General features: G+C 40.9%; 1 protein-coding gene across 2 annotated transcripts in view; it reads left to right on the top strand.

The window, feature by feature from the left end:
• Positions 1 to 10,186, top strand: part of ALDH1A2 (aldehyde dehydrogenase 1 family member A2) — a 73,996-nt gene extending 63,810 nt beyond the window's left edge. For both annotated transcript variants that reach the window (XM_054043073.1, XM_054043071.1), the window contains exons 9-13: positions 275 to 459; positions 1,338 to 1,502; positions 1,950 to 2,107; positions 2,968 to 3,042; positions 7,983 to 10,186. In XM_054043073.1, the coding sequence (XP_053899048.1) occupies positions 275 to 459; positions 1,338 to 1,502; positions 1,950 to 2,107; positions 2,968 to 3,042; positions 7,983 to 8,055 (656 nt within the window). In that variant the 3' untranslated portion in view covers positions 8,056 to 10,186. The remainder of the gene's footprint in view (positions 1 to 274; positions 460 to 1,337; positions 1,503 to 1,949; positions 2,108 to 2,967; positions 3,043 to 7,982) is intronic.
• Positions 10,187 to 15,405: the final 5,219 nt, after the last annotated feature.

Here is a 15,405-nt window from a genome sequence, read left to right as displayed (position 1 = left end):
ATCATGCCCTAATAGTCTACAGCATTTGATCTCTTAAACTTAAAACACATATTGTGTACCATGTTTTCACAGAGATTGTTACATAAAATAAAATGAATCCTCATGTATAGGACCATACCACAGTAATGTGTTTTTAATTATTTTTTTAACCAAATCCTGTAATTCTGCTATGAAGTTATAAAAACTCAACACTAAATAATATGTCTGATGCTGGCTACAATAGCAGTGTGTGAATTACTTCTCACAGCAGTGTGTGGCTGTCTTGGTTTTGTAGTGGACTATGCTGTGGAACAAGCTCACCAGGGGGTCTTCTTCAATCAAGGACAATGTTGCACTGCAGGCTCGCGGATTTACGTGGAAGAGTCGATCTACGAGGAGTTTGTTAGAAGAAGTGTCGAACGTGCCAAGAGGAGAGTAGTGGGGAGTCCTTTTGACCCAACTACAGAACAAGGTCCCCAGGTAAAGAATAATGCGTCAGCTCTTCATGACACGGGGCACTGCATAGAGAGTATGGTGGTGCCTGTTTAGCACTGTGGTTCTCATTCAAACCACAGCATGTTTTGTGGCCAATGAATGCATGACTTGTTGTGGTACACAGGGATTGAAATAACAAATATTTTTAAAAGTATAGTTCCAAAGGGGCCAACCTTATCTGCTGCAGTGCAGAAGTGGGTCTCTCCCCCTTCATGGAGAGTCACATTTGCATTATATTATCTGAGCATACTGGCAAATTCTACAAAGTTTGCTTCATAGAATTAAAGGTAGATTTTGTCCTTAAATCTACACTGTGCACCTCCAAGCTGTGCAATGAGCACATGCAATGGAGAGGCAGATTCCCAGAAGTCTCTGCTCTACGCTGTCATCTTTCAAAAAGTTCATAGTGCCATAATTGTTATTATTGATCTCCAAAAAGGAGTGAGTTTTGAACAAAAATTAGGCAGATTTGGAAAAATCGCTAAATTGCACTAAAAATTACCTATAAATATCTAATTGTAATTAAACCCCCCTGGTTGGGTCATTTGTAGGACATCTGGACCTAAAGGCATGACCCATCTACCAACTGAACAAAAGGCTCAGCTTCATTAGATGGAAGGCAGTAGCAGACTCATTAGTCTCACTATGTGGGCCAGCCACTAGAGCAGGACAAAGACCATACAGGGTTAATGTGGGTTACACTATTCTTTGAGATGGGGAAGTCAACAGGAGTTGCAGGTATTTAGTACCTCTCAAGTTTGAGACAAAGTGAGCATTTGTGAGCATGCTCTCAGACTCATTCTGGTTTGTAGTCAAGAGTACTATCAAGCAGTAGAACTAACACAGCTTCTTCAACCTTTAAGATCGATAAGAAACAGTATAACAAGATCCTGGAACTTATCCAAAGTGGCATTACAGAAGGTGCAAAACTCGAATGTGGAGGTAAAGGACTAGGAAGAAAGGGTTTCTTCATTGAACCTACGGTGTTTTCCAATGTAACAGATGACATGCGGATTGCCAAGGAAGAGGTATCCACAAATTTCCTCTCTGGGGCATAATCATTATAAATTTGTGTCTAAACAGGATTTAATTTATTTTAGAAGATAAAAGTTTTAGAGTCGGAATTTATTGTTGTAAATGGAATATGGGTCTTGCTGGGCAGTGGTGTGCGTCTCAATACCCTTTAGGGGGAGAGAAGTTCTCAGCACCTGTTTGGGTGAAGAATCGGTGTTAGTTAGCCAAGTTCCAGTGCTGAGAAAAGAGAAAAGGAAGTGGACGGGATTCATTGAGTGGCTGCTCGTCCTAGGGCTCTGCTTTGGGAAAGCTCACACCGTTTTGCAGGGAGCTGGTGCCGCTTATAAATACTCCTGTTGGAATTGGTAAAGAGTAAAACAGGAAAAGGGAGACAGCTGGGAAAAAATGGGGATTTTTATCCCAAGGCTGTTTTACAAATTAACCATTAATCTCTGTTGCAGATCTTTGGGCCTGTTCAAGAAATACTGAGATTTAAAACCATGGATGAAGTTATAGAGAGAGCCAACAATTCAGATTTTGGACTGGTAGCTGCTGTCTTTACAAATGACATAAACAAGGCCCTGACAGTCTCATCAGCAATGCAAGCTGGAACCGTCTGGTAAGGCACCAGTCACCATGCATTCCTGCTGTTGGAGATAAGGGGTTTGACTCACCATTGTGCCACCCTCGTTTTCCACTCTTTCCCAGGCCCAGTCTAGATATCTACTAACTGTAGAGGTAAAGTGTTTTGTCATCATCCCGCCCAGTTTACTTATATATTGTGCCTTCCCCCATCTTCTTTAGATTGTAAACTCAGACGCTGGCATGCTGGTAGGCACTGCTGAAAACAAATAATAGGAAATAAGCATCATCATCCTAATAAAATAAAAATAATGTCCTGTGTTGTTTTCAGAATGGAGGAACCCTGTTAGATTTTTCTGATGAATGCACCAAGAATAATGCAGTTGCTGATGTTAAAGTACATACATCAGGAAAACAACAGGCACCCACTGTCCCTAATCCCTTAGGGACTGACAAGCTCCATTTCTGAGGGTTAACAACAGCATGTAATTTGATATGTTAGGACTGGATAAACTAAAGAGCCCGGAGGAAATCAGGTGGAAAAAGACAATTTCAAATCTAATAGCAAAGCGTACAAGGTGGCATTGAGGTTTGTTAACAAATTAACAGTTGGTTACTGAAGCTGAATTCAAGCTACTTTCCTTTTTCCCTCAGCATCTAAGGAGCTGACCCTGCTCCCTTTTGAAGACAATGGGAGTTGTGTCATTGTCTGCATTGGGAGTAGGATTATGCTCATAAAAGATAAACTGGTTATGTTTCTTTTAATATGTTTGAAATTACTTAGTTACTACAAATAGTTGGCTAGTGTCCTTACTTCTATGAGTTTAGTCCTCCCAACGGGATTCCCAAATGCATAACTGACAATGCACCCAGATTTAGCTCCTTTTCTTTTGACAGGATAAATTGTTACAATGCCTTAAATGCCCAGAGTCCTTTTGGAGGGTTCAAAATGTCTGGCAATGGGAGAGAAATGTAAGTATCATATTATTCCTTGTAAACTTTGCTCAGATATATAAGTAAGGAAACATTAGTGAATTTTTAGAATGAAAACGATAGAGATAGTCATGTACCACACTGATGAGCGTGGTATGAGAAGACAGGGATACTCGTGTCTTGGTTGCATATACATTTGGCTTGCATGGCACTATTATTTTTCCCTTGGAGATTTTGGAACAGCAAGGTGACTTAGTGAGACTGTCTTCTCATTCCTAAAGAGAATGGAAGTTTCCAAATATCTCCCTGATCCAGGAGATTTTTCCTTGGACATATTAACTGGTAATTTTCTGGGAAGATTCCCATGTTGTCGTTCTTCTGTCATATTGCTTGCCTCCCTAGCTGTAACTCTTTGTTTTTTTTTCTGTCTCCACTGTTGTTTTCCACAGTTCCCAATACTGGACTACCTGTATGTAACTAAAGTGCTATTTATCTCTTCCAGATTTAACAACATTAAATGAAATCAGGCCTACACTAAGGCGACTCTATTAACACTTCCTAAAAAAATTCCCCTTCTGTTATGGAATATCTGTCTTCTTTCCTATTCCAGTTGGAAGTAAATGGCAGATCTCTTGGAGTGGAATCCCACCCTTAATCCTCTTCCTACCATACCTAGTTTAACATCCTACCAGTATTAAACCCTCATGGAAATAGCAAGATATTTTATCAATTGTGTATGCAGCACCTTTGATTATGTATTTGTTAATATATATGTATAACAGGCAAATTCCTGTGCAGAGGGCACATGAACCACTTAAGTCCCATTTAATCCCTGAAAAAGGCTTGTGGCTGACTACACATTCAGCCGTAAAATCAAAATAAGGTCAAACTCTTTCAAACTAAATATGGTGAAGTAGATTCTGATCCATAAAATGGGCTCTATGTAGACAAGTATATCTTCCCTTGTTAAGAACCATTTAGCAGAACTCATTCATGAGTGAGTCAGACTGTTCTCAGGATATCTATGCCTACACTGGAAATGCCTCAGCTGGGCCACAGAAGCGCTGAAGTGTAGACAGGGGTTCCTCCGTCACCATAATAAATCCATCTCTCAACCCCTGGGGCTTAGGTTGGCTTAATTACATCACACACGGTGTGAAAATTTTCAAGGCTCTGAGTAGTTAAGCCAACCTAACTCTATAGTGTAGATCATCCCTCAAACTGGCTAATTCTTATCATTGTGAAAATATTCCAGAAACACTGAGCATAACAGAGCACACTTAGTAGTACCTTTATTGAATGGGACTAGCTGTGAGAGTAAAGATATTCATGTGTACCTAGAGGGAGATTCTGAAGCACACAGAGGGCAGTTGCACAACCCAACCTTTATTGAAAATCAATGGGAGTTGGGCACTTGATTCCCATTCGTGCCTTTGAAAAGCTTTCCCACAGAAAATAGTGTTTAGATCTGCTATAATATTTGTCTCCCCCATGAAACGACACCAGATGACAACTCTGCTGTGAGTTATCGTTCTAGGCATTTAAGAATCCTCTGACCAGGGTCCATCGTGTCTTTTATTCTCTCTGCCCGCCCCCGCCCCATGTGCGCACATGCACACACACGCACATTTTACTGCAATGTCAAGGTTTTAATGTTAAAATCACAAAGTCAGGGAATGAAAACAGTGAAGGGTCTAACGGTTAATTTTGCTATGTTGCGCATCCATATGTTTTATGGGATATATTTTACTGCACAAACAGTAGTAAGCTACACATTTAGTTAGAAAAATAGGACTAGGAAACATGTTATATAATATGTGCATCACAACTGAGTTAATATTATATTAGAGTCAGGTAATAACCATGTTACCTTAATGTTGCATTAGCAAGGTTTGATTTGGGTTTTGCATTTCATTTCCTAGATTTTTCTGCAATTTTTTCATAGGTAGGAAAGAGTGAAAGTCAATACTCCAGGTCTGCTACACCAGTTTTACACTCACTTTGCACAGGTGTACCTGATGACACAAAGTGAAAAGCTGTGGAGAATCAGACCTTACATACATATGAGATTCGGGTCTCTTGTCTACTAAGGCTGCCCCTTTATAATGCTCTGGAAGTGTAAAAAGGCCTTAAAGTGGTCTTAAGTTACAGTTACATTCCTATTAAGGCCCCTTTACACTGCCAGAGTGCTGTGAAGGTGACCTCTTGTAAATGAGAATCAGGCCCATCATATTTAGTATGGCCATATTAAATTAAAAATGACCCAAAGAAAGACTTTTTGATTTCAGTCCAAACTTTCCCAAAGGAAATTCAGTCCTACTTCAGCCTCATTGTCTATCGTTGAGTTAATTCGTAAGGTCTAGATGGAGGTTTTCAGCTTGGTCCTGCGCATGGGGCAATGCCCAGCTGCACTGCTTGGAAGGAGCCAAGAAGGAATATCCCTGGGTCACAGTTCCTTTCCTGACCATCTCTTGTTCTTGGGGGGGAGGGAAAGAGGGAGCATACATTATTTCACCCATTTTTGGAGTGCAGCTTACTTCCCCGCTCAAACCTGATCAGCTGATAGAGGGGAATGGAATGATGGCTCTGACCACTCCCTGCGCATTGACTCCTCCATTTTCCCTCTGCAACCATTGGGTGTGCAACGCCAGCTCTCTCCTTGCTCCTAGAACTATGATCTGGTTAGGCCTGTGCATGGCCATGCACTGGGGCTTTCTTCCTGCTCCGTACTCTCCTCTATGGCTATATTAGAGGTAGGGACAATCAAGATAAGCTTATAAAGGGGCATCAACTTCCCGGTAGCTCTAGGACTCCTCACATTTGTCTATCTTCTCAAGTTCAAAACAGAAAAGGAAAAAAAAGGTTGTGAAGGCCCATATCACCCCCCATTATTTTGTTTGCTAGACCAGAACAAGACAGCGGCTGGCAATTGTGGTATATAAAGGCACTGGATTCTACTCTGGCTAGGTTAACTATTGACTCAAAAATGTGTCCAAGGGGTATTTGGAGCCAAGTTTCAGCCCTACTGAATCAAGCAGAAATGTTCACACAGAGTGACTTATTAGCATTAGTTCTTCAGCTCCATGGAGCTCTCTGTGACAGCCTCTACTGAGCCATTGGGGAACAGCTCTGTGGCTCAGCTAAGTTTGATAAATGTTTTGGTCATTGTGCGGAAGACAAATCTGAGGACTTTCTGTTGCGAGTTGTGGGGGTTTGTCCAATTGAATGTGAAACTTAATTGTGAAAAATCCTCATTAGTTCATTTCCCTTCGTGTACTTAGTTTCTAAAAATTCATACAATGCTGACTGAAACATCAGTTAAATATCAACTGGCTAAGTCAGGTGTAAGCTTTACTGTGCCAACAGGCATGTTGGAAGGGTTTCAAAACTGCAGGTGGGGTGGAATGACCTGATAAATATCAACATCTCTGCACAAATGAATTAACACTCCAAAGGGAGGTCAGAAGGGTCTCCCCCCGGGGAAACATTTGTGTGTAAAAATGTACACTGTGGAAGTAAATTCAGAACAAGCTATGCAACATCAGGAGCATACCCAGGGGTTTTATAGTGGACAACCTCTGAATAATAACCCCCTCCCTGTTTTGAAAGCAACATTTATTAAAAGGGGGGTTCAGGAGAGTCCCTCTGGAATTTTGTTAATGGTGTAATTTAGGATTACATTCTGCGCTGTTGCATAAGGAAGAAGGGCAGCTCCAAATGCCAAACAAACTCACATGAAGTGCAGTTACAGGAATTCTCTAGGTTTTATTCTTACAAATAAGGAAACTAAACTAAGTGTAGCCTCTTGCAAGGAGACATGGGGTCTAAACAAGGAGCAAATGCTCCTACGCCTGGAGAGCCTATGTGTGAGACTCCTAGTACCAAGCCAGGTCAAAAAGATGCTCAACTCATGTACTTAGATTGTAAAGTCTCAGGGGCAGAGCCTATTTTTGTATCTCAACACGAGAGGGCCCCAATTCCTGATTAGAGCCTATAGGCATGACTGCAATGCTAATATCAAATAATGACTTGTCCGTCACCCCAGATGTATGGAGAGGAAAGGAAACGAGCTGTTCCTGAGAGAGAAAAGGATTAGAGTCATGCAGTGGCCACTCCAGAGACTTAGCAGAATTGCCCAACAGAGGAGCTGGGCCAGAGCCAGTTACAGAAGAATCTATTCAGTAACCAAGACAACACCAATAGCTTAATCTCCATATTTCCCAAGTAGTAGATATAGCCAGCAGTATCCAATCCCAGGTGGATGATAGTAACTAACCTTTAAGAGCTTATAGGCTCAGTTAAGTGTCACTGTGCCAGGGCTAAAAGGGTTTCTGGCTACTGGACGTCTGGGTAGGTTGAACTCTGCAGTGGAGTACATGCTAATGCCCTAAATCCCTGCTGCTAGGTATTTACTCAGTCTCAACCTCTGTAACTGCTGCTACCTCCCCTCCCTACTCATTGGACAGGAACCAGCAGGGATAGAAGACAGGCAGGTCAGGGCTGAGCACAGCTCTAGTTTTATGAGTAGTTCCATTTTCCTGCCATTCACTCCTTGACTTCTCTTTGTAGAATGCTAACACAGGTGCCAATTGTGCTGTTCATTCTTGGCATGTGGCTATTTTTCCTCCAGGACCAGGAAGGGATGGAGACCATCAATTCATTTTGCATGGCTCTATCAATAGACAGTGGGTGCTTCTAGTCACTACTATCCTGGACAGGATTCATAGTGGCTCCGCACCTCATTACCAAACCCTGGAGCTGTCCATACTCCTCCTGACCCAAACTGGGACTTGACAGTCAGTGGTTTTAGAAGATAAAATGAACCTTAATCCAGTGTTAAATACACAATATAATGATGCAACTGTGCTTGGTGTTCAGGTTATATCATGACTTCATCAAGTAACCTTCTGCTACGTATTATGGCTGGATAAGGAACTAATGCATGGACATGAGTTGATAGGCTACCATTTGTTTTCTAGGGGCGAATGTGGATTGAGAGAATATTCTGAAGTTAAAACTGTGACAATAAAGATTCCTCAAAAGAATTCCTAAGAAGATGAAGGAGCATGTTGTGCAGAACAACATGTGATGCCACCCTCAATATTCCTTACGGGACCAGCACTCAGGAATAAAAAGTGTTGTTACGCAGTATATATTTAAGATATTAAGTTACAACATATATACCAGGCACATAATTGCATACAAAATGCAAACCAACTCTGTATTGTTTCATAGCACTCCACTGGGAACTCCCCTCCTCCCCGCTTTTTTTTTGTAAATCAAATCATGCAGCAAGAGTTAAAATTGCAATTGGATACTATCTACTATCTAACTGTACCACTATAAATCTGTTAGTTACACACAGAACAATCCTTTGCATACATATGCAAAAAAGGCAAGTTGTTTTAAAATCATCTTCTCAAACAAGGGCTGATATTCTTATATGGTGCTTTGCGACAGATCTCATTTGGAGGCCACCATTTTAGCCATACATAACTGACCAAGTATCACTGATGTCCTTTAATAACCAAAAGTGAACTATTTTGAATTGGAGCCAGCCAATATGGTACATTGGCAACTTTGTAATCAGCATGATATTTTGAAGTGGTTAGACTTGGGGGAACTAATTTATTGTATGAATTACTAAATTTGGAAGGATTCTAGTTAGCATTGAGGTTTGGTTTCCATGAAGACGCAGAGACGGTCTGATATTCATAGTGCATCTTAGCAGTTATTTTATGTCTTATTATAGGTACCAGCTCACTTATAAGATTTTTAGAAAGTTTTACCATCCTCCCACAAATGCATGGCTGGATTGGAAGGAGATCCCAAAGGCTATACAGAACTAGTTCAGCTTTCTCCCCCCCACCCCCCATGCGTGCCATGAAATATCTGCATAGACTGACTCTGCAGGCTCCTCAGCCAGCAAACTACTCGTGATTACAGCAGATGTTTCAACTTTGGCACTTTGGGAAATTGTGATGTATTCATTAGAGTTGGAAAAACCCGCCCGACAAGCTTGATTTTACAAAAAGATGACTTGCTGTCCTCACCCTGCTGGTGAGCCCCAGAAGAGCTTAATTGCTGCTATTGGACTTTTCATTGATTACACTTTTGTTTTGACACAGCACCAGAATAAGAGCAGGCCTATTTAAAAGTGAGACGTTTACAGTACACTGCCACACCCGATGGTCCCAGAATCCCTCCTGATTCCCAGTTAACAAACTGAACATCAACTTAGCAGTCTTTGTCTTTTTCTCCTTTCCAGCTGCAGAGTAACACTCAAGCGCCAGTTTGGGGGGGATGTTTTATGTTAACAACATTTATTTAAAAGTACAGTAAATATTCTACCGTCGCTACATTATGTGGAGTGTAAGGACAGAATTATAGCCTCATGTGTTTAACAGTTTGTTTCCTAACCATAGGCTCCATAGGCCAAGGTGCTGAGCACTCTGGGCCCAATCCAGCAAATCATTTAGGCACTTACTTAACTTTTACGTATTGACCTCAGAGGGGTACTCCTGGGCGTGACGTTAAGCCTGTCCTTAAATGCTTTGCTGCATCAGGACCCAGTGCCCAGCACTTTCTGGCATTGAACCCCCAAAGCATTTTGTATTTATAACTCATGCCATTTCCTGTGTGTGTGTTTTAAGTACTATGTAACATGCTGTTATTCACAAGTGACAGTACATTCACAAACAGAGCTGAAACCAAGTATTCCTGAGTTGTTACACGTGAATGTCATGTACGCCTACTGTAGTGTATGCCAGAGTAAAATAAACATACAGCAAATAACAAATTAGTTATCTTTTTAACTGCAGTATAAAATGTGAAAAAGGAGATTTTATTTCTTTTCTGCTATTTACTTAAAAACAAACAAAAAGAAAAGAAAAGAAACCTGTGCTAGCAATAAGCATTTATATTGTGTATTCTTCTGTATTATTTGTGTGTTTTGTATGTCTCTGTGTTATTTCAATTAAATTCAGGTAAATAATATACAGCTGCCATTTTTCCCCCAGCTTTTGTCACTGTTGCTACATTTGATGTACATGAGTTTGTGAAAACCCTTTTTTGAACAATGTACCATCTGCATGTAGTCAACAAAACATTTTTTCCAATCCCTGCAAGTCTTTGTTACAGTTTATCATGTATATAGTTATGTTATTAAAAAAAAGTAAAAGGATATGAAATATTTTCTATGAAGTTTTCCATTAAAAAGGTTTAGAGAAAGATTTTGTAGCCTGCGAGAGTTCTTTGTTGTTAATGGAGCCAGGGGGGAAAAAAGCATTATACTAGTGAAGGGACTGCTCTCACAGTAGCTTTATTTTCATTTGCAAAAGTGAATGAAGTAAATGGCCAATTATGTTTTTTGGAATATTTTTGCAGCTGTATGAAAAAAAAACCCTGTGAATTGTGGATCCAGGTCACAGCCAAAGTTCATCCTCGCCCTCTGTGCTCATAAAGTTTTGCTATTGGTGACGGTCTGAAATCATTTGAACCAGTGGGGCATCTTTGCAAACTGTCGCATCGCAGCTTGAGTTTTGGATAAAGTTTAAAAAAAAATGATGATGACTTTACTTTCCCAATGAGTCATAGATACAAATAAATTAACACCACAATCACTTATGGACTGATATTCCATTGGCCTTTAGTCTCTGAAGCCAAAAAGGGGCAGTTTGAATGTCAAGGCACTTCACAAGCAGTAGAATTTGCATTCTATGGTATGTACAACTCCCCCACAAACAATCAGACAATCCCTTAAATTCCTCACATATTTTCATTGCCCAAAGCAGTGCTCATGTTTTGAAAAATTGGCTATTTTGCTAAGATAAAATAGATATGGTTACATCACTATTTCCTATCACTTGGCTTGGCAGAATTCAATTTTTTTTTTAATAATTTTGATGTATCGTATCAATGTTTATTTTTAAGCTTTTTAATCAATTTAAATTTTCACAGCTGTGCAAAATTATGAGTTTTAAGGATTTTTTTAAAGCAATTTAAATGTTCACGGTTGTGGGAAATTCCGGGGAGGAGATCAGACAATAATTACTTAATCTCACAATAGATATTGAGAGTCAACGAGTTAAAACTTTAACTGTTAAAACACAAATAGTCAACATCACATATCAACAGCTATAAAGTAACTATCCTTAACTCAAATGCTAATAAGTTTGCAAGCAGCATTTATCTTACTCCATCTAGCTGTAAACTTTTATCATGATCAATGGAAATATTTTTTCAGTTTGTGTGTGTACGGTGAAATCGACGTTTCCTGACATTGAGCAATAAAAATCTAATCCCTCCACACCTAACAATTGAGAATACCTAGACTAAACAGAAAATTCTGGGGCAATGTGATTTATTTAAACACATTTTTAAGGGCAACCATTATACATAGGGAACCTCTAATACAGGGGTCGGCAACCTTTCAGGAGTGGTGTGCCGAGTCTTCATTTATTCATTCTAATTTAAGGTTTCGTGTTCCAGTAATACATTTTAACCTTTTTAGAAGGTCTCTTTCTATAAGTCTATAATATATAATGAGCCTATCGTTGTATGTAAAGTAAATAAGGTTTATAAAATGTTTAAGAAGGTTCATTTTAAATTAAATTAAAATGCAGATCCCTCCGGACCGGTGGCCAGGACCTGGGCAGTGTGAGTGCCACTGAAAATCAGCTCACGTGCCGCCTTTGGCACTCATGCTACAGGTTGCCTACCCCTGTTCTAATAGGATAGGAAAAGAGGAACCATTTGGTGGGGAAGTTGTTTTATTGGAATAGCAACTAAATTGCAATATGAGAGAAAAGGACACAGTTATTGACAAATCCTGGGAATCAGGAATGTTTTTAAATGTTGCAGGGCTTCATTTCCACTTGCTTCAGTAGATAACAAGCCATGAACAAGTCGTCCCCATGAACATACATCTGGACAATCAACACTTTCCGCTGTATGTCAGTATTGATGTGTGTTCTGTTAAGCTAACTATAGCAGCGTTCTGACTGCACTGTGCAGCCACAAATTGCTCACACAAGCAATAGAAAGTTGGTGAAAAGAAAAACAGAGTAGGGCCCAATCCTGTACCGCTGACACCAAAGGAAGTTTTGCCATTCAACATCACTGTGTGAAGAATCCAGTCCATGTATCCCTTAATTAAAACAAGCTAAACTAACAATGAGCACCGATGCCTGCCAGAACAGTGAGCGTAAACACATTACCACTCATACTATACTGCAGAAATGCTTAGTTTTAAAAGATGCGCAGTCAGAATTTGGAAATGATTTTGCCATTTCCATGCACAGATCTTTGGGAGGAGGCTATAAGATGAGGAATGCATTCTTCCCCCCTGGGGTTTCCACACACACTAATTGGGTGGTGACAATATTTTAATGGAAGTGACAATTTTAATAGTGCACTGTTAGTGCTAGATACAGTCTATATACATACTAAGACAGACCCTGTCTCAAAGCGCTTAAATAGATAAAGGGGAAATGGTGTCACAGCAAGATGAAGTGACTGCCCTAAGGGCACAGCAGCAGATCAGTGGCCGAGCTGAGAACAGGTCTCCTGAGCGATGAAGGGGAACATTAGAGAGGGGGAAAAAAACATATGGAGAAATATTTTTTTAGAAAAGCTAAATATGTTTAGCGTGACAGACATAAAACCACAAACGAATACTTGAAGGACTTAACCACTGCAAAGGGAGAGGAATTACATGGTGCACATGGGGGGGGGGGGGGTCTATGTAGGAATGATTTAGTCTGAATACCAGCACGTATTTTCTAAAGAGAGAACTACAGGCTCCTGTGGCTTGCCTCCCAAGGAAGAGCGTGGAAGCCCCATCAGGGGCCTTTTAAAACTGACCTGGAGTATTGCATTGGACAATGTACTATATGGGAGAAACCTCAGCTGGCAGGGAGGGGAACTGGACGAGCCAGCCAGCATCTCTAACTTAATGTCATTCTTCACATTTGTGCACCCCATCACCCACTCTAGAAGTTAAGCTATCTCTGGGCATGCCACCAAAGTAGCCACTATAGTGTATTTCATATGCCTGATTCACTTTGGACTTACAGCTGTTTACATCCACTGAAGCCACTGATGTAAAGTTGGCCTAAGTGAAGAACCAGGACCACTATTTACATCATCTTTGTATCTGGTATTTACATTTATATTTGTAGGGTTCTGTAACATGTTAAGTGATACAAAAATACCCTGTGCATTATACTATGATCAGCTGCTCCTGTGTGAGGCTGTGACTCGGGCGCTGCCAAGCACAAGCAAAAGAAAAATACTTGTCCACATGTCAGCGGCTGTTTCCAAACACATTGTTTCTGTTGTGCTGGGGCCTTAGTTAGTGACACTAGCTGTAACGCCCAAGGGTTCTTGCTGGAGATATTCTGGGTGGGTAAAGGACAAATTAAGTTTGTATCACTAATATAGTTCCCAGAATGTTGTTGTAATTTTCTTGTTTGCTGTTAATTAAAAATACTGTGCTATTTTGAGGTTGGGTTTCATGTGCACAGCCTCCCTAATGGGGCCTGCTAAAGAAACCTGGGCTTTGCAACAGACGCCCTCACCAGGCAGGAGTTGCTGAAGACGCTGTGCGCGTCGCCTGCTGCAGCGTTCCAAAAGAGTGTTTGTGCTGCTGGCAGGCAGTGTGTTGCCAGGATAGCTCACACATAATGCATTTGCACATCAAATGAAGCTGGCCTGCTCTAAGAGCATGGGAAAGGCCTGTGTGGAACGGCATGTGTCCTACTTCCTAAACATGTATATTTTACACTTTGCACTTGGTTATTGGCCAGCTTTAAAGTACTGCAAGTTCTGCTAAGCTTGTCGTTTTGCCTTTGAAGTGGAACTGTTTGGATAATGTTTCCTTTGGCCATTTATCTATGTAGCAAAGCTGGAACCAAAAACCCAGCTGTATTGGCCACTTTAAATTTAAATGTGAGAGCCTTTTAAAGTATCAAGAAAACACACACACACACACAAAATTTGACCATTTTTAAAGACCTTGTTTAGACACCGTCCTTTACCCCTGCCAATAGCCTGGTGTTATTACCAAATGTGCTTATAGCAACTCATTTCTTATGTGGCTTTTCCTGCTGTTTGGAAAAGTGCACAGCTGTGTTCAGATTTCAGACAGAAATTGAAACCAGAAAGACAGTTGTGTGCAGCACAACAAATCCACTGCCCTACAAAACTGAAACAAAACGGATTCCATTGACTCCCCCAACAAATGGAAAAGGTGGCAGTGGGTGAGCCTCCCCATGTTTTGTTTGATCCAATTGAGTCTATGAGATGGGGCTGGAATTCCATGAGAGCAGGATGTCTCATGAGGTTTCTGCTACTTCCTGCTTTGAGTTGGGCCAAAATATCACAGAAGTAGCCTCTCTATCAGTCTTTTGGCACTTTTGTTCCAGTCCCAAATGTAACCCAGCAGTACATAGTGTGGCAAATAATAATTAATAATACATAGAAAGTTAGCCATGGTTATTTGAACCTCACAAAGGTTCAGTGTAAGTTTTAGATGAAGAGAGGATGGCAGGGAATTGCAAAGCAAACATTTTATTTTCAGGAAATTACATATTGGGGACTATGACCAGAGCATTTGCATTGTATCTGTTGGGCCAGACACTGAAACTGGGGCACACAGTTAGAATGGGGCTCTTTTTTGCTTACTACATGAATAGGGTTTTTAGGGAATATTTTGATAAGACACTGATGTACAACTAACCTGGGGGAATAATCACGTTGCCAATTCTGTCTACTCTCAGACACTAAAGACACACAAAGGTCTAGCAGAGCCACCACTTAGCCTTCAGCCATATTTCTCATCAATCTTTAGCAATTATGTCCAAATATTGTTTATATCTAGCCTTGCAATCTAATTTGGGAGCAATGTATAGCGCTCTCCACAGAAGGTTACATCGCCTCTCCATTCACAGAGTTATGCCTCTAATATCATCCACATGAACATCATCTACCAGTATTGCATGGAACCTAGTACTCCAGGAGTGGCATCTGCCCCCAATGTTGCAGTTAAAAACTCTCTCTATGACAGGTCGCTGTCTGACTTTGGTTCTCCACAGGTCCTGCCCGCACTGCAGTCGCCTTCCAAGGAGAACCCTCTTTTGCCAAGCAAGCCTCCATTTTGAGAAAAGCGGCAGGAGTGCCACTGGTACCAGAGGATTAATGGGAATTTGATCTCTTCCCCCCCAGTTCCCCTGGGCTCTCAGAAGGCCTTTCCAAATCTCCCAAGTGCCCCTGCTTCAGAATGTTGTACTAGGAACTGTGCAATTGTAACCCAGCCCTCCCTCCCCTATTCAAAAAGACAGGCATTGAAGCCTATTCTTAAGCATGCCACCTCCTGCCCCCATGCCAATCAGCATGGGCTGT

The sequence above is a fragment of the Malaclemys terrapin genome, chromosome 10 (genome assembly GCF_027887155.1).
Source record: "Malaclemys terrapin pileata isolate rMalTer1 chromosome 10, rMalTer1.hap1, whole genome shotgun sequence".
Lineage (NCBI taxonomy): Eukaryota > Metazoa > Chordata > Testudines > Emydidae > Malaclemys > Malaclemys terrapin.
Note: the sequence above shows the minus strand (reverse complement) of the source record. Positions and strands in the feature narration are given on the sequence as shown.